At 38.6% G+C, this 23,715-nt stretch overlaps 2 protein-coding genes across 2 annotated transcripts in view; one reads left to right on the plus strand and one right to left on the minus strand.

Annotated features, from left to right (window-relative positions):
- Positions 1 to 15,179, plus strand: part of TASOR (transcription activation suppressor) — a 52,116-nt gene extending 36,937 nt beyond the window's left edge. The window contains exons 18-24 of the mRNA XM_056853276.1: positions 8,297 to 9,240; positions 9,811 to 9,933; positions 10,753 to 10,912; positions 11,973 to 12,081; positions 13,429 to 13,613; positions 13,705 to 13,863; positions 14,456 to 15,179. Coding sequence (XP_056709254.1) covers positions 8,297 to 9,240; positions 9,811 to 9,933; positions 10,753 to 10,912; positions 11,973 to 12,081; positions 13,429 to 13,613; positions 13,705 to 13,863; positions 14,456 to 14,985 — 2,210 coding nt within the window. The 3' untranslated portion in view covers positions 14,986 to 15,179. The remainder of the gene's footprint in view (positions 1 to 8,296; positions 9,241 to 9,810; positions 9,934 to 10,752; positions 10,913 to 11,972; positions 12,082 to 13,428; positions 13,614 to 13,704; positions 13,864 to 14,455) is intronic.
- Positions 15,180 to 18,315: 3,136 nt separating this feature from the next.
- The window catches only part of CCDC66 (coiled-coil domain containing 66), a 48,690-nt gene continuing 43,290 nt past the window's right edge, over positions 18,316 to 23,715 (minus strand). The window contains exon 19 of the mRNA XM_056856709.1: positions 18,316 to 18,678. Coding sequence (XP_056712687.1) covers positions 18,592 to 18,678 — 87 coding nt within the window. The 3' untranslated portion in view covers positions 18,316 to 18,591. The remainder of the gene's footprint in view (positions 18,679 to 23,715) is intronic.

Genomic DNA, 23,715 nt, shown 5'->3' on the forward strand with positions numbered 1-23,715 from the left:
CGTTCTTCTGGCAAGAGACTGGGCGCTATATAGTAGTTTGACATGTAGTTCCGAGAATTAATCTACTGAAGCAAGTAATACTAAGACATAAAACACTTCAGAAATAAAACCCAATTTATGAGAGCCTATATAATAGTGTGTCAGTCTTAAAAGTAAATTCCTTGTTCATAAGCTAAATTAAAGAAAGCATTTGAAGACAAGGGAAGCTTGCTGTTCCAAATACACAAAAACCCCATTACACGAGCCTAATGAAGTACTTCAGTAACTTTGTCGGCATTCACTGTAATTGACAGAGTTGCTGTTAAAATACTTAGGGCCATTTAATGAAGTGTGTGTGCGTGCGCACATACCAAATAATGTAGTATGAATGTGCAGTTCATGCGGTGCATGTGTCTAATTTTGTGATACTTTATGTGTATATTATACACATGTATGGAATAGTTTAATTACTGCACAACAAAATTTATTCTCTGTGGACTATAGTTGATCAAGGTGCCCATGTCTAATATAAATTTTAATTCTGAACTCTCAACGTATATCTGATGCTGTTGATATGACATAACTTTCTGTAGTTAGATCCAATTTGCTTTCAGAGTCTTTAAGTCATAACATCTCTTGTAACTTTACAAGAAAGTTGACTCCAAAATTTGTAGTGGAATGCAAACACAATCTTTTCCCATTTCTAATATAAATTTTAATTCTGAACTCTCAATGTATATCTGATGCTGTTATGACATAACTTTCTGTAGTTAGATCCAGTTTGCTTTCAGAGTCTTTGTCATAGCATCTCTTGTAACTTTACAAGAAAGTTGACTCCAAAATTTGTAGTGGAATGCAATCTTTTCCCCCATTCAGTGGTCCAGGACAACTTGTGAACTGAATTAACTGCTTCCATCTGGTCTTGAGTGGTGCCCCAGGTTGTGATTTTACCTGCAAGTCCTAGTACTGATATAACCACACTATAGTCTATCCTTTTTATCTTTGATAAGGTAGACTCAGACACTTAGTTGTGAAATCATCTCCTAGAGTGATAGTCCATTTATAACTTAAGTTTGCGAGCAGATCTGCTTGAGTGGGCACTCTAGCAGGTTGAAGTGGTAGATTACCTCATTCCCACAGAAGTGGTTGTTTAATGTTGGAATGCCCTGCCTTAATGTGTCAAAGGAACAAGTGACAGACCAGAAGACATGAAGTGCAGTAGTGTGGAGAGCCCAGTATTTTTAGGAAATGAATTGCAATCATATTAGTGGCTGTAAATGTAGGTTGTCATAATTTCTGTGACTCCTTGCAAATGGCAATGTTAGGATTTTTGTTCTTTATTTGATGTTGTAGGATGTGGTAAGAGCCAATGCTCTGTAATATAATTTGCATTATAACTGGAAGAATGACAAATTTTCACTTGGAGACTGGTTATGGGTTGCTTTATCACTGTAGCAACAGTTTTATCTTTGTAGTAACTTTCAAACCATATGACGATTAACCAGAGATTGGAAAGAGCTTCACACACCTTACCTGTTATATCCCCAACGGGTTCTTATTTCCATTTTACAAACAGGTAGCTGAGCTGAAATCTAGCAACTTATCCAAGGCTGACTAGTAAAGCCAGAAATAAAATATTTTCAACATTTTCTCAAGTTCTGTGTATTCCGTTAGTCTGTGCTTGTAATGAAATATCACCTCATGGGGAACTTTATTTTTGTTCCCAAGTATGTGTGTCCTTGTGCTTACAAATTGGTCTATAAGTTAAGCATTTTAGCTAATAATTTTATAGGGTTTGTTTTTTGTTTGTTTAAGGATTCATGGTATCTAACAGCCTTAATATCCACTATTTTCCATACCTATATATTTTTTGACAGTTCTACTGAGGTTTTTCTTGCAATGTACAGTGAGGGAAAAAAGTATTTGATCCCCTGCTGAATTTGCCCGTTTGCCCTTTGACGAACAAATGACCAGTCCATAATTTTAATGGTAGGTTTATTGTAGCTGTGAGAGACTGAATAACAACAGGAAAACCCCCAGAAACCCAGAAGACAAAAGTCAGAGATTGATGTGCATTATAATGAGTGAAATAAGTATTTGATCCCTTTGCAAAAGATGACTTAGTACTTGGTGGCAAAACCCTTGTTGGCAATTACAGAGGTCAGACGTTTCTTGTAGGTGGCCACCAGGTTTGCACACATCTCAGGAGGTATTTTGTCCCACTCCTCTTTGCAGATCCTCTCCAAGTCAGTAAGATTTTGAGGCTGATGTGTAGCTACTCGAACCTTCAGCTCCCTCCACAGATTTTCGATGGGATTAAGGTCTGGAGACTGGCTAGGCCACTCCAGGACCTTAATGTGCTTCTTTTTGAACCACTCTTTTGCCTTGGCCGTGTGTTTTGGGTCATTGTTATGCTGGAATACCCATCCTCGACCCATTTTCAATGCCCTGGCTGAGGGAAGGAGGTGCTCACCCAAGATTTGACGATACATGGTCCCGTCCATCGTCCCTTCGATGTGGTGAAGGTGTCCTGTCCCCTTAGCAGAAAAACACCCCCAAAGCATAATATATCCCCCTCCATGTTTGACGGTGGGGATGGTGTTCTTGGGGTCGTAGGCAGCATTCCTCCTCCTCCAAACACTGCGAGTTGAGTTGATGCCAAAGAGCTCGATTTTGGTCTCATCTGACCACAACACTTTCACCCAGTTCTCCTCTGGGTCATTCAGATGTGCATTGGCAAACTGCAGATGGGCCTGTACATGTGCTGTCTTGAACAAGGGGACCTTGCGGGCTCTGCAAGATCTCAGTCCTTCACGGTGTAGTGTGTTACCAACTATTTTCATGGTGACTATGGTCCCAGCTGCCCTGAGATCATTGACAAGTTCCCCCCGTGTAGTTCTGGGCTGCTTCATCACCGTTCTCATGACCATTGCAACTCCACGAGATGAGATCTTGCATGGAGCCCCAGACCGAGGGAGGTTGACAGTTATTTTGTGTTCCTTCCATTTGCGAATTATTGCACCAACTGTTTTCACCTTCTCACCAAGCTGCTTGGCAATAGTCTTGTAGCCCAGTCCAGCCTTGTGCAGGTCTACAATCTTGTCCCTGACATCCTTGGACAGCTCTTTGGTCTTGGTCATGGTGGCTAGTTTGGAATCTGATGGATTGATTGCTTCTGTCGACAGGTGTCTTTTGTACAGGTACTGTAACGAGCTGGGATTACAGGTAAGACCTCTCCCTTACAGCAGGTGCTTCTAATCTCAGCTCGTTACATACAGTGAAGATACCAGGTAGCCTGACTTCTGGCTGGTTGATAGGGGATCGAATCTGGCTGGTTGATACGGGATCAAATACTTATTTCACTCATTATAATGCACATCAATCTCTGACTTTTGTCTTCTGGGTTTCTGGGGTTTTTCCTGTTGTTATTCTGTCTCTCACAGCTACAATAGACCTACCATTAAAATTATGGACTGGTCATTTCTTCGTCAGAGGGCAAACGGGCAAATTCAGCAGGGGATCAAATACTTTTTCCCCTCACTGTAGACATTAGGCAGCACCAGTAGAAAGTGGATGCAGATATTTTCCAACTTTCCTTTTAGCAGCTACCTTTTGGGGCATTGAAAAGGTGATGGTAAGGGTTGCGGGAGCCATGTGAAATAACAGCCTTGCAAAATGGGTCGTATATTGAGGAAGAAGAAGCAGTTGAAGTGCCCTTCCTACCTCTTCAATCAGCAGAGTTTCTAGTGCCAACAGAAAGATTCTTGTTCATGAAGAAAGGAAGGAGACACAGGTCAACTCATTAACTTTAAGTGTGTGTGGTTTTTTAGAATAATGGTTACTAGAAGTGCCAACAATTTAAATTTACTTCTCTTCCAGATATATGCATTGCAACAAATAATTTGTGTCGCCAGATGAGTAAATAGTATGTAGTCTGTAATCTGTACATCTCCATGCATAAGTCTTTTAGGACTCTGCTGCAGAAGTTAAAAAAATGTGTGTTTATTTGGCACATGCATTAATTAGGTGTGTCCAATGTATAAAACAGTTTTATGCCCACTAGAACAGCGAGTGTAGAATGTTGTATTCTTCCACTATAAATTGGGGTGGGGCCGTGGCTTAGTGGTAGAGCGTCTGCTTTGCACGCAGAAGGTCTCAGGTTCAATCCCTGTAATCGCCAGTGAAAAGGATCAGTTAGTAGGTGATGTGAAAGACTTGCCTGAGACCCATGACCCACAACCAGTCAGAGTAGACAATAGTGTGATGAACCAACAATCTGCTTCACTATAGGGCAGTTTCATGTGTTCAAATTTAGCTCTTAACATATTCTGTGTTACTAATTAAACCAGTGTTCTGAATGTGGCACACGCCAGTGTGTGTTCTGGAGACTACTTGCTGTTTGAGCCCTGAGATAAAATCCAAAGTGTCTTCAATGGATGGGGTTGGGGGTGGGGTGGGGAACAGAGAGGTTTGGTTTGCTCCCCGTCAGCTGACAGGTAAACAAAGTACTGAGCTCATCTTGGATGTCCATATCAAATCTGCACATCCTTGGCTTTTGGCCATAGGCAGACTTTCTTGACTCTGGCTTTGGAAACTTGTGCCTGTGGCTGCACAGGAAATCAACCCTCCAGTTGCTTTGGAAACTGAAACCAATAGGCATCTTTTCCCCAGAGCAAAGAGGCAATCCTGTCTTTTCTCTGCTACTTTAAAAAACATCAGGAAGCACCACCATAACATTAGCATAGAGTACCCATTTTCTCTGCTACTTTAAAAAACATCAGGAAGCACCACCATAACATTAGCATAGAGTACCCATAGAGTAGAGTATGGAATAATCCATATTAGAGCTTGATGGAAATTGGTGGTTTTTGATTCTGAAAATAATGTGACATTACTGAAGAGAACTTTCTAAAACCTGTACTCTTTTGAAAAAAACGTTTCTATTGTTTCCTTACGTTAGAGGAACAGGGACTCTTAAAAAAATATTTTGGACATTGAGTCAGTGGCTTGGATCCAGCAGTTTTTCCACAGATGGAAGGATTTCTGTCAGCAGAGTGAGAGTTTCTAACCTCTTGCTGCAGCCCAATCCCTCCCCCCTGAGCACACATGGTATAGTAGTTACAGAGTTTCAGACTAGGATCTGGAAGACCCAGCTTCAAATCCCCACTCACCATGGAAGATTGCTGGGTGACATTGGACCAGTCACTCTCAGCCTAACCCATCTCACAGGGTGGTTGTTATAAAATGGACATGAGGGGCACAATGTTGTAAGCTACTTTTGTTACCCATAAAAAATAAATGGCAACATGGCTAAGATTTTAAATAGAAAATCGGTCATTTTTGAAAGCTGCTTTAGATAGTGTGTTTCAGACCAGGATGTGTTCTTGAATAGGTTTTGTCACACTTTTGCCTCTGCCTTTCCTCCAAGGAGCTCAGAGTGATGTACAGTCTTCTCACCTCTTGCACATCCTCTCAACCATTCTTTGCGGGGGGTTCAGCTGTGAGAGACTGGCCCAGGGCTACCTTAGCAAGCTGCATTGTTGAGGTGGGGATTTGAACCAGTTTCCCCCATTTGTTGAAGTCATTTGAACCACTATACCACACTGGTATGTTCTCTTATTTGAGTGTATTATTCATTACTACCCAAGGGAAATGGGTATTTCGAAACCACATACAAATCTTGAAAAGTGGTTCTGGTAAATGTGAATTCAAGGTGACATAATAACAAACTTGCCTATAATAACTTCGTTGAATGAGGCAAGAATTGCTTGCAGACAACAATAAGAATTGTTTGCAGACAACAATGCAGGATTATTCTTTGTTAAGCCTTTGTGTAATGGGCTTCCAGTTCTTCCCCTGAAAGAACTTCCTTCACCCTAAGGAGCCTTTCTTCAACAATGGAAGAGCCACTTAGGTTGGAGAAAGGCTTCAAACATTGGTAGGATACCTGCCAGCGTCCATCAGCCTTAAGATGGAATTCTGTTCTGGGGACAGTGAGTAGAACTGTTTCCTTCCCTCTTCCCTTCCCATAAGTGTGTGAGAGAGGAGCTAAGCACACCCTGTCCAGAACAACTTTGCAGCATTTACAACAGAAGGAAGCTGCCTCCCTTATTCTAGGTGTGTGTGTGTGGGGGGAATGGGATGGAGATAATCAAACATGCAGTTGCCAGAATTGAGCTCTGCCTTTAAAGAGGGTTCAATTCTAAACACAGTATGCCTGCTGGCTGGGCTTGCTTTCTTTTTCTGGCCCTGCAAGAGTACACGAGCCCTGTGCAAGTACTGCAAATTTGGCTGCTTCACTTCTCTTTCTGGCCCTTCACCTCCTAATATAGAGGACAGGGAGGATGTGACCAGGCCTTTTCTCTTAGCTGAAATGGAAGCTCATTCTCTATCTGTAGTCAAGTTATGAATGCTGTCTGCAGGTCCTCTTCCTTTCATTTTGGGTTTTTAGTTTCTTTAATGTATGGGAGGGAGATAAGGAGCAACTACTATTAGCTGTGCCCCAGGCAAAGAGAAATTCACTGCTCAGAGCAGCTGCATCAGCCTCCTGACTTGATAAATCTTCTGTGAGTTGGAGAGAAGGGATTTGTCGCATTTGTGTCCAGAGGAGGGGAGAATAAATTTTAGGTGAATGTGTTGGGATGAGTAACCAACTGGCCCCTGATTATTTGCAAGGCTGATCATATGATTGCAAAAATGGTAGGTAGTAGAAAACTAGGCCCAAGCAAATTAATAGGGCTGTCATGTTCTTGAAGAAATTTCTTCTGAGAGCCAGTGTGGTGTAATGGTTCAGAGCGGTGAACTTTAATCTGGTGAACCGGGTTGGTTTCCCCACTCCTGCACATGAAGCCAGCTGGATGACCTTGGGCTAGTCATAGTTTTCTCTGAACTCTCTCAGCCCCACCTACCTTACAAGGTGTCTGTTGTCGGGAGAGGAAGGGAAGGAAATTATAAGCTGGTTTGATTCTCCTTAAAAGGTAGGAAGTCAGGCTATAAAAACAAATCTTCTTCTTCCAAACTTAGTCAGTTAAATCTGCATGAATTTTAATATAAATCAATTATGAAAGGTCATATTTTCTTTATGCTGCACATATCACAGTAGGAATCATCTTAGTGGAATTTCCATTCTGTAGTGCTTGAGGTTTTTGCAAGAACTTGTAGCTTTAATTTTAGCCCAGTGAATCTAGAGCAGATTTTTAATTGATGAAAAAGTAATTAATGTTACCTTCTGACACGGCAGCTATTTGTGATTTGTAATTTTATAGTAAACCTCTTTGAGAAGTGTTATTCCTGTAATACAGTCTATAAAATATACAGTGCGTGACAGTTGATTTATAAGCTTACACCTTTAGTTCCTCAAGCAAAATGTTAGTGGTCTACAGGAATGTTGAGAGCAGTTTTCTTTTGCTGCGGAAGACTCAGGATGGGTGCAAGTGGGTTTTGAGTGTTTAATTTGGGATTCAGGTGTTCAGATTTTTGCCATTTGCTGGAATTTTTGCCATTGCTGTACTCAGCAGTTTACCATAATACCAACTGTGTACACATGGAATAAGCCTTGGTTTTATAGAACCAAGAGACTTGTATTCTTTGTATGCCAATATTAACCACTATTGTCAGTTGAGCATGTTGCCTAGGCACTGCATACCTGTTGTTAAAACATGTACAGGAAAAACCTCTTTATCAAGATTTTCTTAAATCTAACAGAATTGTTAACAGGAATAAGTAATTTATAGTTAATCAGTTCACTTCTCTTGTAATAATAAGGTAACCAAAAATATAATGTACAGACGGAAGTTCTGTGTTAGGACGTATACAGGTAATAGTAATGATAGATTTAGAAGTATAGTTTATATTAAATCTGCAGTACTAAACAAAATACGATAGTTAAATTTTTTTGTGTGTGCTCAACACTTTGAGAATGTTGGGGTTTTCATTCTACTTGTGTTTTTTTCCCCTGAAGTCTTCAGTTAAATCCCAAAACATGACAATAACATGTCATGTTATGTTAACATGTCATGTTACATAGCCCACGTAAAAAAAAAAACTCAAATAAACACTAGAATGCTTTATATGAGGATGTATTTCTTCCTCCAGTGTCATTGTTGTATCTTAAAAAATAGAGATGTTGTAGAGGTAATGGTGTTAGGTTGGGCCCAAGCACTAGTCTAATGACATCAACTGTACGTTTAAATCAGAACAGTGAACTACTGTTCTGGCAAAGTAGTTCATTTGGGCCTCAGAAAACCCTAAGATTCAATATATGCTGTGTACTTTTGAAGTTTTTGAAGGTAATTCAATGTTGATTCTTCCTGTATAGGTCTAAAGTCTCCTGAAGAGTTATTTTCTTATTTGCCACCAAACAGTGCATCTGAAGATCCCCGAGTAATAAACAGGCAAAAAATGTATGATTATCTGTATACTGAAAACTCAGTGTATGACATACAAAAGGGGATAGAAGACGGAGTGTATACAAGTCAAGAGGAGAAACTTGAAGATCAACATGAGTTTGCAACAAACCACTGTTTGGCAAATAAGCACTGTATAAGTGGAATAATAGAGAAGGCAATATTAGACGAATACCAACACTTCACCGACAAGATTCAGGATATTTTGCGACAGAAAAATATTACGTATATAAGTGGAATATCCAAACCTGTCTTCTCAGCCAAGGAAAGGATCATGAGACTTTCGCAATACATATCTTTACAGGCATCAGAAGGTGCTGTCCAAGAATACATAGAAGGACTAAGCGAAAAGCTTAACAAGGTTGCTATGTCTTCCTATCGCATTGTTAGTGCACCATATACTTGCAGTCCTGAACCAGCAAATGATTTGATTATGGACACTGCGTTGAATCTTTCTTCAGAAGAGCCTGTAGAACCAGCACCTGCTGCAGATGATTTTGATATGGGCCCGTTACCAGAACCACTGGATAACAATGCAGTGGAAGATTCCAACATTGATGAACAGAAGCCATTGGACACTGGAAAAGAACAGAGTCCATTGAGAACCACCATAGAGACGAAAGTGACAGCTGATGGAAATCCATCTAGTGCTGATCCTTTGCAACAACTGGATAAGCCTCAAAAGCCTGCAGATAATTTAAACATTGCAACTCAGCCAGCCCTGGCTGAGTTGATAGGCAACATAAAACCTGAAGTGTTTGATAGCATTGTCAAAATTATTAAAGATGTACGAAAAAACACTGTGAAATTCTACATTCATGAAGAACAAGAGAGTAACCTTTGTAAAGAAATCAAGGTATGCTTTCCTTATTTGAAATGTGAGCATGTTTTTATGTTATTGATACTAAGATATTTCTGGAGCTTCCTTACTTTGGCTGAGCATAAATGTAAGAGAAGTAAGTTTAACCATAGTATTATGTGAGAGTAATAAGCTGCATCATGACTCAGGTTAGTAGTATTCTGTTGTCCTGTCATAGTCTCAAGGCAGAAATGGTTCTTAAACCATGAACAGTTTATGGTGTGTTTGAAAACAGCCAGTATGTCAAGCATTTCCTTCTTTAGTAAGGGATGGCAATATGAAAGTTCTTCTTAACACTTGTAATATGTTTAAAATATTGTAAGATTAGAAAAAGTGCTTGTCTCTAACTCACAGGTGGAGTAAACATTAAAACATGCTGTTTCACAGGTATATTGATCCCTTGGTCAGGAAAAGATGGGATAAAAATCCAATAAAATAAAATATTAAGTATATTGCTGTGTAACAGTCCAGTCTCGTTCTTGCATTGTTACCTGTTTTCAAATTTTATGATACGTAAATGAATTCATATGGTTTATTTGGCTTAACCTTTTTGGTACTTCTGTTTAGGAATATCTTATTAAACTAGGCAATACAGAGTGCCATCCTGAACAGTTTTTAAGAAGAAGGGCTGACTTGGATAAATTGCTTATAATTATCCAAAATGAAGATATTGCCAGTCAGATTCATAAGGTATGTGAAATTCATAACTGACATTCATGTGCAGTTTGGTGGCACTGAAGTTTCATTTACTCTGGATACATCCAAGTTTGATTACCAGTAAAGATTCTCAATAGCATTCAGATGCTTTTTGTGATTATATTATAATATATAAATGCCAGACATATAGCATATTCCTGAGCCTTGAAGGCGAAAGCCCTTGGGAGGCCAGGAAGACGCTGCGCCGGAGCCTGGGCTACTTACGCTGGCATTAGTGGCCCCAGCGCCAGTGTGGAGGCCCAGTTGCCAGGCGCTGCCATGGCAGCACCACCCCGGAACGCCAGCAGATGCTGCTCAAGATCAATTGATCAAGGAGCTTCTGAGGGATAAAAGGAAAGGAAAGGAACGCCAGCAGGGCCTTCTGCCGACAACCCACCGGTGTAAAGGCCCGCGCTGGTATTCTGGGGGGCGTTGCGGCATCCTGGGAGGCCTTTCCGGGGCGTTCTGGGGGCAGGGAGCTGCCATTAGGCAGCCTCCTGTCCCCTTTTGCACCTGGTACGCTGGCAGCAAGAAGAGCGAGGCTTTGCCTGCTAAAAAGCAGGCACAGCCTCAATTTTCTCTGTGGGACGAAAAGCCCCATTTAAAATTTTAAAACGCTTTTAAAAGGCTTTTTTTGAGTTTTCGGCTCTGGGGAAACGGGTTAGGAGGCGCTGCAGTGGCGTCTCCTCCCCGCCATCCCTGAATGCCGAACTCTCAGGAATGCACCGTTAATTCAGTAACTGTTACACAGTCTTCCCTAATTAATTATTGTTGTACTGTCAAGATTCTAACAATATATTCTCTTTAAAATAGATACCATGTTTAGTAACTCTGAAGAGGCTATCCTGCGTCAGTTTTGCTGGTGTTGATAGTCTGGATGATGTGAAAAATCATACTTACAATGAATTATTTGTTTCTGGTGGCTTCATTGTCTCTGATGAATCTGTTCTTAATCCAGAATTCATTACAGCTGGTAAGATTTTTTTTAATGTAGGCAAGTTCAGTGGTGGGAAAATATTTGATTCCTGATGTGCAGGCAATAACTTCAAGATCCTCAGGCAGCCAAGCACTGTGTTTTTTTGTTTGTTAAAAAAAGTCAGTGGGTATATTTTTACTTTATCACTGGAATTCTGCTGGCAAGGCAAGATTGTTTGTTACTAGAGTATAGTAACAGTATGGCTCAGATACATTGGTTATAAAGCACCTCAAATCCAAATGTTGTACAAAAATAGAAAGCTGTGCCCTCAGGCATACCATCTTAGCTACCTATTTTAGCCATTATTGGTTCTTTATGATGAGCAGATTCCATGAAAGTCACTGAGCTGGATCACTGCTCTCTTGAGACATAGAAAAATAAGCTTAGATTTAAAAAAAAACAAGAGTATATCATCTGTCTTGGCGCTAACCACAGCTAGCACTAACCCAAGTTTTCTCATAGCCTGAAAATTTGTGAGCCTACTGGTTAATGTTTAACCTGGGTCAGCATCCATGCAGATGTAGCACTATACTGTTATGAAAGCAAATCATTGCGGGCGGAGGGCATTCTGAAAGGGGAAGGAGGAAAGTGTAGTGATTCTGCAGCATACTTCCAGAAATCAGGAGTATTACATCTCCATTGACAATCTCACAGTTGATGCAGTTTGATATATAGCTTCCATAAAGTGAAGTCTTATTATCCAATTTTAATTCATAAAATAGGAGTCTGTGGTGTTACCATTTAAGGATTGTCTAGTTCTAAATCATTCACTGCTTTTCTGAAAGCATTATTTTCTTTAGAAGTATTAATCACCATGTTAATGTACAAAAATTCCTATTAATAAGTCATGTAGAGATGCAGATGTGGCCAGGTAATCAATAAAGTCAAGAATTTTAGGTCAGTAAAAAAACCTTCTTGTGATAGATATACGCTGCTGAAAATTCTGCTTCTCTGACTCAGATGTACTGCTTAACTTGAGCATTGAGAAAAATAAGCTTAGATTTTTTAAAAAAATCTAAAACACGCACCTCAATATTCCTTCTGTCTTGAAAACCAGATCAACTTAACAGTTTTCTAAAGTTTCTTGAAGCGATGAGTACTCCAGATGGAAAGTGGCAATGGAAAGTTCATTGTAAAATACAGAAAAAATTGAAAGAACTTGGGAGGTAGGTGGTTTTCTTGTACATTTAAGAATAAAAATTGGGTAAAATGTAAGTCTGAATATGGGAAAGTGTTGATTTATATTGTGGGTTTTTTTTTGCAGCTGCACCTAATTTTATTAGTTTTAAATATAGATGTAAATTTTCTGGTGGTGAAGAACTGCAGCCTGTTTTTACCTTACGCAACTTAAGCATATGTTTTGTTTTTGCCATCAGAGAAATAGGAAAATAAAAGTTGAAAATAGAAACCATAACTTGTGTAGTAAATAAAAGGAGATATATTATTCAGACTTAGAAACCAGTCTTTAGAGACTTACAGTATTGCAACACTGTCAATAGATTAGGATTCTTAATTAAACTTCACATTAAACTCTTCAGTAGTATATTATTATTATTGTATATCAAAGATGTAATTAGTTATATTTAAACAAACATCCTTGAAAATGTCGGTAAAGTCAAGATTTTTCAAATCAGTGGTATCTTTCTCTTGATTTTGTTCATTTTTTAAAAGAAATATGATTTTAATATGCCTTTGGTGGAGAGAACAGGCTAGCGGGTATTTGTGTAATAATGCTGTAAATTATTTATAGAAAAAAATGTCATACTACAAGTACTTGAAAGCATTTTGAGTGAGTAGTCATTGATCGTTTTTTTTTTTTTTTAAAGCATTTACTCATTCCCAAAGAGAATTTATTTCAGGTTTTTTTTAAGGTCCCCAGAATTTCCAGTTATAAAAAAAAAAGAAACCTGGTCCTAGGGAGGGGAGAAATGTGTCCCCTCCCCTGCTAGGGTGGGTGGCTTCACATCTCTGGTTTTATTTCATGTTTTAAAACTTTGTCATCTTGGCCCACCTTCTCCAATGTTGTGGCTGAAACTTATGGTATCAGAATCCCTCCCTCCCATTAAAAAAAAATCCTGCTAAGAGCACAGGTGTTCTGTAAAGTTTCCTGTATGTATATATTTGCTGTCTTTTCCTGCCCATTAACTCCAGGGCTGTGTTGTGAGTCTCCAGCTGTACCATGCAAGATCTCTGCTTTCATTTAAAAATGAGACTCAGGCTGTAATTTATAATCTTGCTTTCTCCCTAACTAGTAAAAGATTCACATTCTAGCTGTATCTGAAGAAGTGAGCTGTGGCTCACGAAAGCTCATACCCTACCAGAAAATATTTTTGTTAGTCTTTAAGGTGCTACTGGACTCTTGCCCTTTTCTACTACTGCAGACAGACACGGCTACCCACTGTGAATTAGTAAAAGCCTGTTAATGTTAGACAAGATGTTTGTATTAAGGTGTGCTTTACAGATATTTCCTCCCATTTTAAAAAAGAGTAGACTCCTTGCTCTTTTTTTTCCAGAATAAATGCAAATGCAAACGCAAATGCCTTGCTGACACTTCTGAATGCTTATCAAAAGAAGCACATGGTTGAGATTCTGTCGTACCATAACTGTGATTCTCAAACTCGCAATGCTCCAGAATTAGACTGTCTCATAAATCTTCAGGCTCAGAATTTGCAACAAAGGCACATTGTCTTCCTTACAGGTAGAAATTATTATTGGGATTGCCCTTTTTAAAAAAAATACATATTTTTTTTGTTGGTATATACCAAATAATCTTTTGTTTCCTTACTTAGAAAAGAATATTCAAGCATTTGGAACTTACGCTGATAATGGAATAGTGGTTACTACAGTTGATAACTTCATGAATAACTTTAAAAGCCTTGTTGGCTACCATAACTCAGTTACTGAAGAAAACAGCCTTCCTCCACCTGTTGATCATGACAGACAATCAGGTACTACATGTTTAATTTAATTTGCTCACGTATAGATAGCTAGAAGTAGGAAAAACGTAGCATGTCCGCTTTTTAAATAAAAATAGGTGATGAGATAAACCATAATTTAAAAACTGTAAAGAGGAAGAGTGCTATGTACTATATTAGAATATAGAAATGATCTAATAGAGGTATCCAAGAGGTTTCCATTAGTTGTAGGGGGTTAAGTATGAAGATATTGGAATTAAGATTCGGAAGTCTTTAGCAGTGAGTGAGGGTGTCAGTAATTGTATTCAGTAATTTTCATATCAAATACTGACCTCCTGTATAACTTTAGATGCTGTTTTGACATTAACTTCTTTGGAGCTGGAAGTTGGGGTTTCCCAACAGTAAGCATGAACGCATTTCGCAGAAGCTTTTAGCATCGGAATATCTGGACGTTCACACAGAGGGTTAAATGTGTGTTGAGTAAGTGAACAAAAATGGCAGAAGACCAGCCCTTAAGTGATATGCGACTTTCAAACCTGAAGCCTAACACTGTGTGAGTAGTGCGTAGTACTTTTAGACAAGTTTTTTATTTCAATAGAGTAGGATTTCTCTCTTCTTAATGTAGTTCTTGTAGAAAACGATGAGAAGGATGAGGAGGACATGTCTTTGGATTCAGGGGATGAAGCACCACAAATAGAAGTTTGCAATGATGTCTCAAAGCATGATTCCCATTTGGAAGCTTTGCGGACAGAGACCAAAGGATCACGTGGAGCAGACTGCAAGCAGAACTCTCAGCTTGAGACTCAGCTGTCTGCTGAAGGACACATCCTTGTGACAGAAAAGACTTCTAAAATGGATGTGCAAGACATACAGCCAGTTACTCCAGTTTCTATGACATGCTCTACTGAAGGAGAAAAAAACAATTCAGCTGAACAAGTTCCTTTCAATAACTTTCAGATTTACAATAGACAGTTAAGTGTGCCCCATCAGTTCAGTCACTTCAATGTTCTCACTCACCAGACATTTCTAGGAGCAACGTATCCGATACCTACAAGTCGAAACCAAGAAGGTGGAAATTACTTCCTGACTGCTTACAGCCAGAAAATGGATATGGACCAGTCTTCATCTCCCAGGCCGTATTCAAAACAGAATTAAGCAAAGCTAAACATTTTTATAAGTTGTTGTGAATTTTCTGTTACTAAAAAAAGCAATTTAACAGTTTCTATTCTCTGATCAAAACATTTCCTGTCCCTTTTCTCAATTGGTTGTTCTGTCTTATTTAAATCATGATGGCCTGTACCAGTTGAAGCACCTGGAGTCTGAAATAAATATATATTTTTTAACATTTATTGTACTTGAATGAACTTGTTTGTTGGCACTTCTAAGTTTTTACATTTTGTATTTGACCTGTAATTGAGACTTCTATTTGAAGTCTGTTTTAATGTAAACAATATTTGCCTGAAGCATATGTGAAATGCCAAGTCTGTTTTTTAATGGCAAAATGTGACAGGATAGCCAAACCACTTTTTCTTTATGTACGTATTTGACAGTTTTGTACCAAAAGCTTTACATAGATGTAAAGGTAGTTGTAGTTTATTTAGCAGTATACCTCAGTTAGAACAACCAGTGGATGGTGCAGTTCCATTTTGAAAATAAAATTACCATCTAAACAGGGCACAGTAGCAAGTTGCATTTTGTCCTGTCTCCTGTTTCCAGAAAAGACATGCAGCTAAAAAGTTTTTCTTTGCCATTGCCACTAAACACTAACAAGTGCAATCCTATGCAGAGTAACTCCAGTCTAAGTCCATTGAAATGAATGGGCTTAGACTGGAGTCACTCTCCCTAGGATTGTTCTGTCAGTGACCTCTAAGCTCAGCTAGATCTGAAGTCATAGAAAGCATGACCCATATAAGATTACTATTCTAAGCCCAAAGCTCAAAATGTTTTCATGTTCATATTGCAGTATTAAAATTAATCTTTTAAATCAGACAAAAGTAGTGCCTTGACTACTTGTGTTCTAGTCCTTCGTAGTCTTCGTAGCTTCATTGAGGTCATCTTACATAGGTGCAAGTAATCCTGTATGCCTGTATTTGAAACAAGACAACTTAAATTGTATTGGAGACCTTGTGGTCAGAGGTAAGACTGATGATATGTATTACAGGATTCTCTTGTATGTTAATGTTTTCTTAATATGAAGTTGTGCGTAAACCACAAATAAGTGTATACAAACTTGGTCAGCAGTTGAAGAAGTCTAGAGAATAGGTGTGGTTTAAATGGCGCTCTAGATAGACGTAGCGGTGGGAAAAGCATATGAATCGAAGGTGGCATTGGATGTTTACTGTTAGACATGTTGAACAGGATGGAAGGACTTGGAACAACTTGTTTTGCTTTTGAGGGATGTGCTTTTAGAACTTATGCAGGTAGGTGAATGATTTGTATATCCAAATTGGTAATACTAAAATGGCTTTTGTGGTGAACAAGCTTGATAAATATTAGTTCTCATAGGTAGACTAAAATTTTGGTTGGCATGCATGCACAGGCACAGTAAAAATCTGTGCAGGCTAGCAGCTTTGGACTTGCATGTAAGACTACATTGAAAGTTATTGACTTGAACTTCGAAGAGCAAGGTCAGAAGGAGAATAGAGCTGGAAAAAAGGTCTTTGAGCTATTGAACCAACAAGAGAAACATGAATGATCCTTCTTCCCCAGCATGTGTAGCTGTTTCTGGTTGAGGGGTATAATCTTTTTTTAGAGTGCAACTTGTAGAAAGATTGATTTTAAAGAGATTTAATTTACTTTCCCTGTATTTAGCCACTAATGTAATTTAATGCCAAGATCAGTTTGGCAAGCAAAAGGGCTTTTCAAGGAAGTGACATAAAAAAGGCATGTTTCCAAAGTGGATGAAATGTTGGGGTTGATAGAGCATGGTGGCAATGTAGGCAGATGTAATGGTACAAATACTTTTCTTCTGAACTTCAAACCTTTTATATATCTATGGGCTCTTGTTTAACTAGCTGGTTAACTACACACAAGAGTATATAGGTTGAAGTCAGTTTTTTCCGGAACCTGATCTTAGTCCCATGTAGCTTCATCCAAGTAAGTGGTTAAGAAGTTTATGGTTTGGCATATGCATAGCCTGGCTTAGATGTTTCTAAGTAAAAATGTTTCATATGTATCCCTGATAGCCTTGCTTTAGGCATACTTGTATATGCAGTGTGAGGGACTGGTTTTCCATTTTGGCTCCTGGTATATCTAAGGTGGCAGGACTTGTGGACTTCTTCCACAGCTTTGTTTAAGATGAATGCTGAGGGTATCCCTCTTGTGACTGTTTTGTGTGACATCCTGTAACAGTAATAAACAGAGATGGGGTAGCCTTGAGGCAGGGGAAACAGATGAATCTCCATTCCGTTTCTTTTTAAAAAGGGAGGGGGCTGCCAGATATGTATGCCAATGAAGAAGAAATGCACAGCTTTTAATTTTTAAATGTTCAAAATAATTTTGGAGTTCTTGCTCATCACTAATTAAATTACAAAATATACAGTAGATACCAATACAATCACATCTGCACAATTCCTGTAGGAATGAATGTGTTATCTGGTGGAAGAACTGTATTGTATTAGTTACCGAGATCCTGTGTTCAGGTGCTCAAAAGTGCAATATTTCTAAAAGCACCAATCTGATGGAAGATGTAGTGAAATAAAATATTTGTGGACTGGAAGCTGATCCAGGAAAAATCAGTTTGAGATCTCTATTCCTCCAAGGAAGGTTATGTTTTAAGAGCAACTTGAAATTCAGTAAAAATTAAATGCCTAGTGGTTTAATAATCTTTGCACAGGCATTTCTCTGCCCTTGCAACAGGGACCTAAAATTTTGTCAACAGAATCTGAACATTGATTTTCACTTTCAAAAGAAGTTTGAGTCCTCTTAGGCGTACTTGGTCCAATATCTTAGGTAACTGGCCCATACCCCACAAATGCCACTATCCATATTTTACACCATTCCTTTTTCCTGTTTTAAAATCAGGTCTAATTCTTAAAAGAGCTCAAACTATACATTAACCTTATTAGCTATATATAGAATTATAATTTGGAATCTACAATGCAGCTTGCTTCAGTGAAAAATGTATGGAGTATGAAATCAGTTCCTTAATTCTATTATTCATGTAATGTATAAAAATTAGAACATTTCAAAATTTAGTATTAAATGTCACTAGCATAACTTTCTAACAAAGGCTGCCTTTGTGCCATCTAATAAATTATTGTGTTTTTGATCCACAGTCCATACACACCATTAGCAACTTATTTATATTTTGTGTGCTTTGGTAATGTTGGGATCTTAGGTTTGATTTTTTTAAAGCTTTAAAATACAGTTCTTATAATAGTTCTGGATGATAAAATGGGCTTGCTAGTATGCAACTGATGGGATAACTAATTATTACATATAAGCAAACACAACTTAGTATGAAGCAAAACAATAAGTCAAGCATTAAAACACCTAATAATTTATTCCTCATGCCAAGAACACACATAAATTAGTTGTACAAATATTCCATGTAAACAAAACCACCTGCTATAGTGCTGTTTCCTTCTATATGAATTCTCTGTTTCTGGAAATGTATCCTAAATATACAAAATGTAGTCAGTTATTCAAGCATCTCGGAAAAAAATTCCATACTGTTACACAGATATGGGTTATAATTACAGTAGTAAGTACTATAAAGTGCCAACACAGCAAAATGTTCATGTATCAATCCTGGAATTTTTAAAATGGTGCAATAAAGTTCTCCTCCTGGCTTATAATGCTTGGAATAAGGCATGTCTCCAATTCTTTCTGCTTCTGGAGGAGGCCCTGGAAAAAGATGCACAAATTTATTTTACAAAAGTGATAAGCAGTTTAGGCAGTCACCACTTTTCATAGAACATATATAATTGTCTATCATTGCTAAAGAGAAATCTTCATAATGAGGAGCTCTTGCATTTATAAACATTCTGGTGCTAGAATTTTCTAGGTGTCAAGATATTACATAAAGTAGCTGGACAGGAGGGGAAAGGCAGCTGTACTAAAAAAAATAGTATCTCTTGAAAAGCAGGTGATGGCATTCTTGTAGCATACCAAGAAGTCAGTGCATGGATGAGAAGTAGTAGCTGAAGTCAGTATTGGATTTATCTGGAAACAACTTTGTGTTAGAACATAGGGAAGTTCAGCCCCCAAACAAAATGGAATTATCTCTTTTCCTTTTTTTGAATAAATTAAAAAGGCAATTTGTTTAAGCTTACCAGTTTTAAGCTCTTATCAGTTCTGACTGTGTTATGTTTACCGTGTTAGGAGTTGGATGCTGTTTCAAACTAAATGAAAACCACTAAAACAACATTCAGATATCTAAAATTTTTGGCTGAAGGTGAAACACCAAAATTAGTACCTTCACCAAACTAACTTTAGTGGCCTAAACCTACCCCAAATAAATGCAGATAAACTTCATTGTTCGTTCATATGCTTGTTTTGATTGTTTGCTTAAAGTGAGCAGCTAAGAACAAAATATACATTAGTTGATTAAAGATGCAAAGTGTGGAACAAAAATGGCCTCTATCCCAAGGAAAGTCATAGTGGGGACTACAGGCATACCTCGTTTTATTGTGCTTCATAGATATTGTGTTTTTTACAAATTGAAGTTTTGTGGCAACCCGGCGCCATTTTTCCAACGTCATGTGCTCACTTCGTGTGTGTCACATTACTAGCAACTAAGAATTGAAGTACATTGTGTTTTTTTTTTTTGAGCCTTGAGGGCAAAAGCCCTTAGGCCAGGAAGGTGCTGCGCCGGCGTTTGAGCCCTCTGCGCTGGTGCCCGGGCTACGTACGCCGGTGTTAGTGGCCCCAGCACTGGCGTGGAGGCCTGGATGCTGGTCACAGCCATGGCAGACCTGCCTGAGAATGTGTAAAGGCCTGCGCCAGCGTCCCAAAAGGCGTTCCCGGGGAGTTTCGGGGGGAGAAGCTGCTGTTAGGCAGCCTCCTGTCCCCGTTCGCCCCGGGTACGCTGGCGGTGAGAAGAGCGAGGCTGCACCTGCTTTTTACCAGGCACAGCCTCACGTTTCTCTATGGGGCGAAATGCCCCATTTAAAATTGTAAAAGCCTTTAAAAGGCTCTTTTTCAGTTTCTGGCATGGGTTAGGAGGTGCCACAGCGGCGCCTCCTCCCCGCCATCCCCAAACAGCGAACTTTCAAGAATGCACTGTGAATATACTACAGTATAAACATAACTTTTATATGCATTGGGAAACTAAAAAATTCATGTGACTCGCTTTACTGCGATATTACTGTGTTGTCTGGAACTGAACCCACAATATCTCCGAAGTATGCCTGTATTCCATTAGATGCTTGTCTTGCCAATGCAGTGTTTGGTCAAGTTAACAACTGCACTAGTAGAGAGATTATCTATAGGACATAAGATTGCTGCCATCCAACATTTATTTAACTGCTATGGTGCTATTAGCATAGATGTTTTATTTTCACAAATACTGGAGAATATTCTGAGTTCGGCCCAAAGAACCATGAGGAGAAAACCAGCTGCTAATGCTGTTCTGGGAATGGCACAAGAGTCCACCATACAAAGCTATTACAGCTTCCTCAAGCAGAAGAATGTCTTGCATTTAAGTCCAGTTCAGACATAACATAAATTGATGTATTAACTATGGTTAGTTTGTGAAAGGGAGGGAAGGCAGTTTGGTATAGTCCAATCGCTGAAGCTAAGCAGGATTGGTACTTGAATGGGGGTACACCATGGAAGATTCTACAAAGGAAGGCAATTGGAAACCACCTCCGCTTCTCACTTGCCTTGAAAGCCCCTTGCTAAGGTCACACTAAGTTGGTTGTCACTTGACAGCACATACATCAGTACATTCAATCCAGTTTAAAAACAATACAAATACTAAGATGACATACTACAGTTTCTGGTGCTCTCTTGTAAATTAGTTTGTGAAACCAGGATTCTGCTCGCATCCAATTACTCAAATTCTGCCTTCCCAAGTGTAGCCAGGGAGTACGGGAGAGTGTCATCAGGGACCAAGCCAGGTCAGCATTCATACACCACAAACAATTATAAGGAATTACTGTGGCTACCAAATCAGTTTGGTCTCACATCCTGGCTTCATAGACTCTTAACTATATGTCACTGTGCCCTGCAGGCAATCGCACCAATAACAGTTAAACTATAGTTTTGCATTATGTTTGTAATGGGTCTCCACTTTTTTATTTTTCTTGCACAATACTTCAGCATGACCTATAAACATCTCTTCAGCCAATGGAAAACAGCTGCCTGTGGATTGGTACATTTTGGATACAACTGATGGTCACTGCTTCTTCATTTTCACCCCCTCCCATATGGAAACCCACACAGGAGAAGCCACTTAATTGTGGATAGAGTCTAAGTTGCTTTTACATGTCATTACAAAATCCAATCACAATTTCCTTGCTGAACTATACTGCAATATCAGTCTTGGAATTTCAGTCAATTGTATAAATCCTAAAGTAATCCATGTCTTCATATAAAATACACCTAGGTTGGTATTCTATACAGCAAATCAACAGCTAATTTCTAAGAAGATCTGAAGAATTCTTTATTTTGTTACAGTAGGGCTTATCTAGTTTGCTTATGCTTGAAATTGCTTCACTGAAGGGATTGTACTTTTAATCACAATACATGCACATTAAAGTTCGCTGGTAATGCAATGCTGTAACTACAAACAATTCTGTTTCTGTAAGATACAAATAGGGCTAAGTATAAGACTGAACAGCCAAACAAATATTTATTTGGGAGAACCATCCATAATGTTGGATGTGAAGCTATCATCAATGCTGTAGAATAATCAGGAAACACTGTTTTGGACAAGCACAAAAGAGGATTTTGAGTGTGGCAAGCAAAAATTTCCATGCGCTTGCTCTTCAAAGAACGAAGTTTACAGAAAAATAACTTTTAATTTGGAAAATTCCGTTGAAGCAATAAAATCGCCAATTAGATAATTCTTTCCCAAGGTATGCAACCAGTAGCCTTTTAACTTAATGTGAAATTTGATAATATTCTTCCTGTTATGTGGTTTTTCTTGTTTTTATACACTTGGAAATTTAGTTACTGGAAAACTACCTAAAATAGTCTGTATACATAATCTTCATTCAAGGCTTTTCACCAATATTTGTATTTGAAGTGGATACCCTTTGAAATTTTGAAGACCTCCAAGCCTACCTCTTACTCTTAACCAAGCTATGGATTAGTTGCCCACCATTTTAGTAATGTACCATCATTTGGATAAGCCCAGTTAGTATTTAGTATGCACAGTATAGTATGCTGAATTCAGATTGTCTTTATTTTTCAACATCTTCTGAATTAAGTCAGTGATACACACATATCAGATGGCAAGCTTTCAATAAGTCCGTACAAATGCTCAATTTGCTGTCCTTTAGTGTATGGTCTTTTAATATAGAATCCTGCTTTGAAGTCCTGTTTCTAGAAGAGCCACATGTGCTGTGTTTCTTTGTTAAATAGGATTTTATATGCTTCTACCACATTTAATGAAGTAGTACGTTCTTTGATTTGTAAGACAAGCTATTGCTGATTTTACCTGGACATGATCTTCAATGTATTAGTTTGCCTGTCAAGCTACTTCAGGATTTTGTGGTTACCAATATATTAAATTCATTAGCAAACATAAAACACATTTTCTCAAACTGAAAAAGTACTTCAGTTTGATATTCATTAACTTCTGTGTTGCTCACCCTTCCTTCAAACTGGTCAGGGCAGCATATAAGATTCTCACTCCATTTTACTTACACCATACCTGTCACATTGAGAAGAGCTAAAGAGAAGTAGGGATATACTTCTTTAACATGAAAATATTCTAACTCCTGCCTATTTTCTGCAAACTTTAAAGGAGCAGGGTTCTTTGGAGGGTCTCTTTATTCCTGACAATATGGCAATACACTAGAGAAAAGAATTTTTAAGATATTGCACTAATTTTCGTGGTACAAGTATTTCTGTTCTTCAAAATGTGGGTGAAGAATTCAGAAGTAAGACAAGACAAGTAGACTAATCCCCACAGAAGCATACACTGCTGTTTTACTTTGGTTCGGGAACATAGCCTAACATCAACTGGCAAACTGATTTGACTTAAGGATGGCTATGATACAAAGAGAAACCTGTTAACAAGTTGAGCAGCATAACCATGAAAGGACTACGCACCTGTCTGACAGTTACAACAGCTAGGTTTAAAAGGACAAGAACTACCGTTTTCCAAAGCAATTTTTTTTTTGAATTCTAGAAACTATAATGGATTCTAGGAAAATTTATCTTGATGCCTATGTTAGAGGATGGCCATACAACACAAATTCCCCACTTCAATCTGGGTTGGTACTGTGTGCCATACAAAAATGGCACAGTCATAATAGAGTTGGCCTTTTATTCTTTACACAAGTAGGATACAAGATTTTGGTGCGTGAACTGCCCATGAAATCCACTGAATGGCCACAGGCGCTTCCGTATCCTGAGATATTTGAAACAAGCCTGAAGCAATAAGGAGAACAGAGAAGGAAGCTAACCGTGAGGACATGCTTTGTGACTGTTCCCTATAAATACTTCTGAACCCAGCTTCTTTTAAGCAATGACCAAATTATCTTGCCAATATCAGTATTCCCATTTAGAAGCCTTAGTAATTCTAGAATCAGTACATATTCACCAAGGTTCTTTTGAATCTTCAAACATCCATTTATGATTGTATCTCATTTCTATTCTCGGTCCGTGCTATGGCCATGGGTAAATGCACAGTTGTTTGTGCTTCAACATTCATACAAGATGGAAGACTAGTAATTCATGGGACATAAAGAGGTGGTTACAACAAACTAC

The sequence above is a fragment of the Euleptes europaea genome, chromosome 1, assembly GCF_029931775.1.
Source record: "Euleptes europaea isolate rEulEur1 chromosome 1, rEulEur1.hap1, whole genome shotgun sequence".
NCBI classification, from domain to species: Eukaryota; Metazoa; Chordata; class Lepidosauria; order Squamata; family Sphaerodactylidae; genus Euleptes; species Euleptes europaea.